Raw genomic sequence first — 1,003 nt, 5'->3', positions numbered from 1 at the left:
GAGGTGTTGGGGTGCGAGGGCACCAGGACGGGGTTTGGACCTATTCTAAGTATGCTTTACTTTGGAAGGTATGAACAACAGCAATATGCCGTCTTCCAGAAATGCATTCCTGTACCAACAAACCCCAAGATATCAGAATTTGTGTGAGGACACACCCTGAGCAACCATCATACTACAAACGACCGGAGAACATTCTGGAAGCATCACTAGAATGGCTTCTACGTGGGGGCGAGAAATGAAATAAAGCAGAAGCAGCAGCTTTGGGGAGGAGCAAAATGGAGGCCTTCCAATGCTTTTCTACTGAAATGATAACTGAGCGCTGCAGTTTCAAGAGTTTCAATTTTGTAGCCTGTTGTGTATCACTCTGCTTTTTTTTTTTTTTTTTTTAACTTTACAAAATACCTTGTCTACGAGTTGGCGGGAAGAGAAATTTTTGAAATGGCTAAGACTTCAGAAAACTTTGATGATGTGCATGCAATAGCTTTCTGTTTTGATGCAATTCAGCCCGATTTCTTGCACCTAATCACTCCAGGCACTGGAACTCTCCAACTTTTGCACCCAAGAGCAAGGGTGGGAAAATGCAAGGGTCTTGCTGCAGGTGCAGGGCGCACTGAGCACAGCTTTGATACAAGTGTATCTAATGTCCCCAGCACCAGGGACTTGTGGGGCGCCACGAATTCCTCTCCACTTGCTCGGCAGCTCGCAGAGGTGGCGGTTGTGTTGGGAAGACCTCGCCAAGCTGGCTGATACCGCGCTGCGCACGCCCAAGTGCTCCAGGTGCCGCAACCATGGGTTCCTGGTACCGGTCAAGGGCCACGCAGGCAAGTGTCGCTGGAAGCAGTGCCTCTGCGAGAAGTGCTACCTGATCAGCGAGCGCCAGAAGATCATGGCGGCGCAGAAGATGCTCAGGAAGCAGGCCACCGAGGACGAGCAGGAGGCGGCCGAGGGCGCTCAGGGACCCCCGCCAGCCGCCAGCATGGGCCCGGGCCTGCGCCCGCCGCCT

At 52.4% G+C, this 1,003-nt stretch overlaps 1 protein-coding gene across 1 annotated transcript in view; it reads left to right on the top strand.

Annotated features, from left to right (window-relative positions):
* Positions 1-408: 408 nt before the first annotated feature.
* Dmrtb1 (DMRT-like family B with proline-rich C-terminal, 1) overlaps positions 409-1,003 on the top strand; it is a gene marked incomplete in the record, with an annotated part of 6,853 nt that continues 6,258 nt past the window's right edge. The window contains 1 exon segment of the mRNA XM_013521575.1: positions 409-1,003. Within this exon segment, the coding sequence (XP_013377029.1) occupies positions 641-1,003 (363 nt within the window).

Source organism: Chinchilla lanigera, unplaced genomic scaffold, assembly GCF_000276665.1.
Source record: "Chinchilla lanigera isolate Chin_1 unplaced genomic scaffold, ChiLan1.0 scaffold00063, whole genome shotgun sequence".
Classification (NCBI taxonomy): domain Eukaryota; kingdom Metazoa; phylum Chordata; class Mammalia; order Rodentia; family Chinchillidae; genus Chinchilla; species Chinchilla lanigera.
This window is presented reverse-complemented; position numbering and strand designations above follow the sequence as displayed.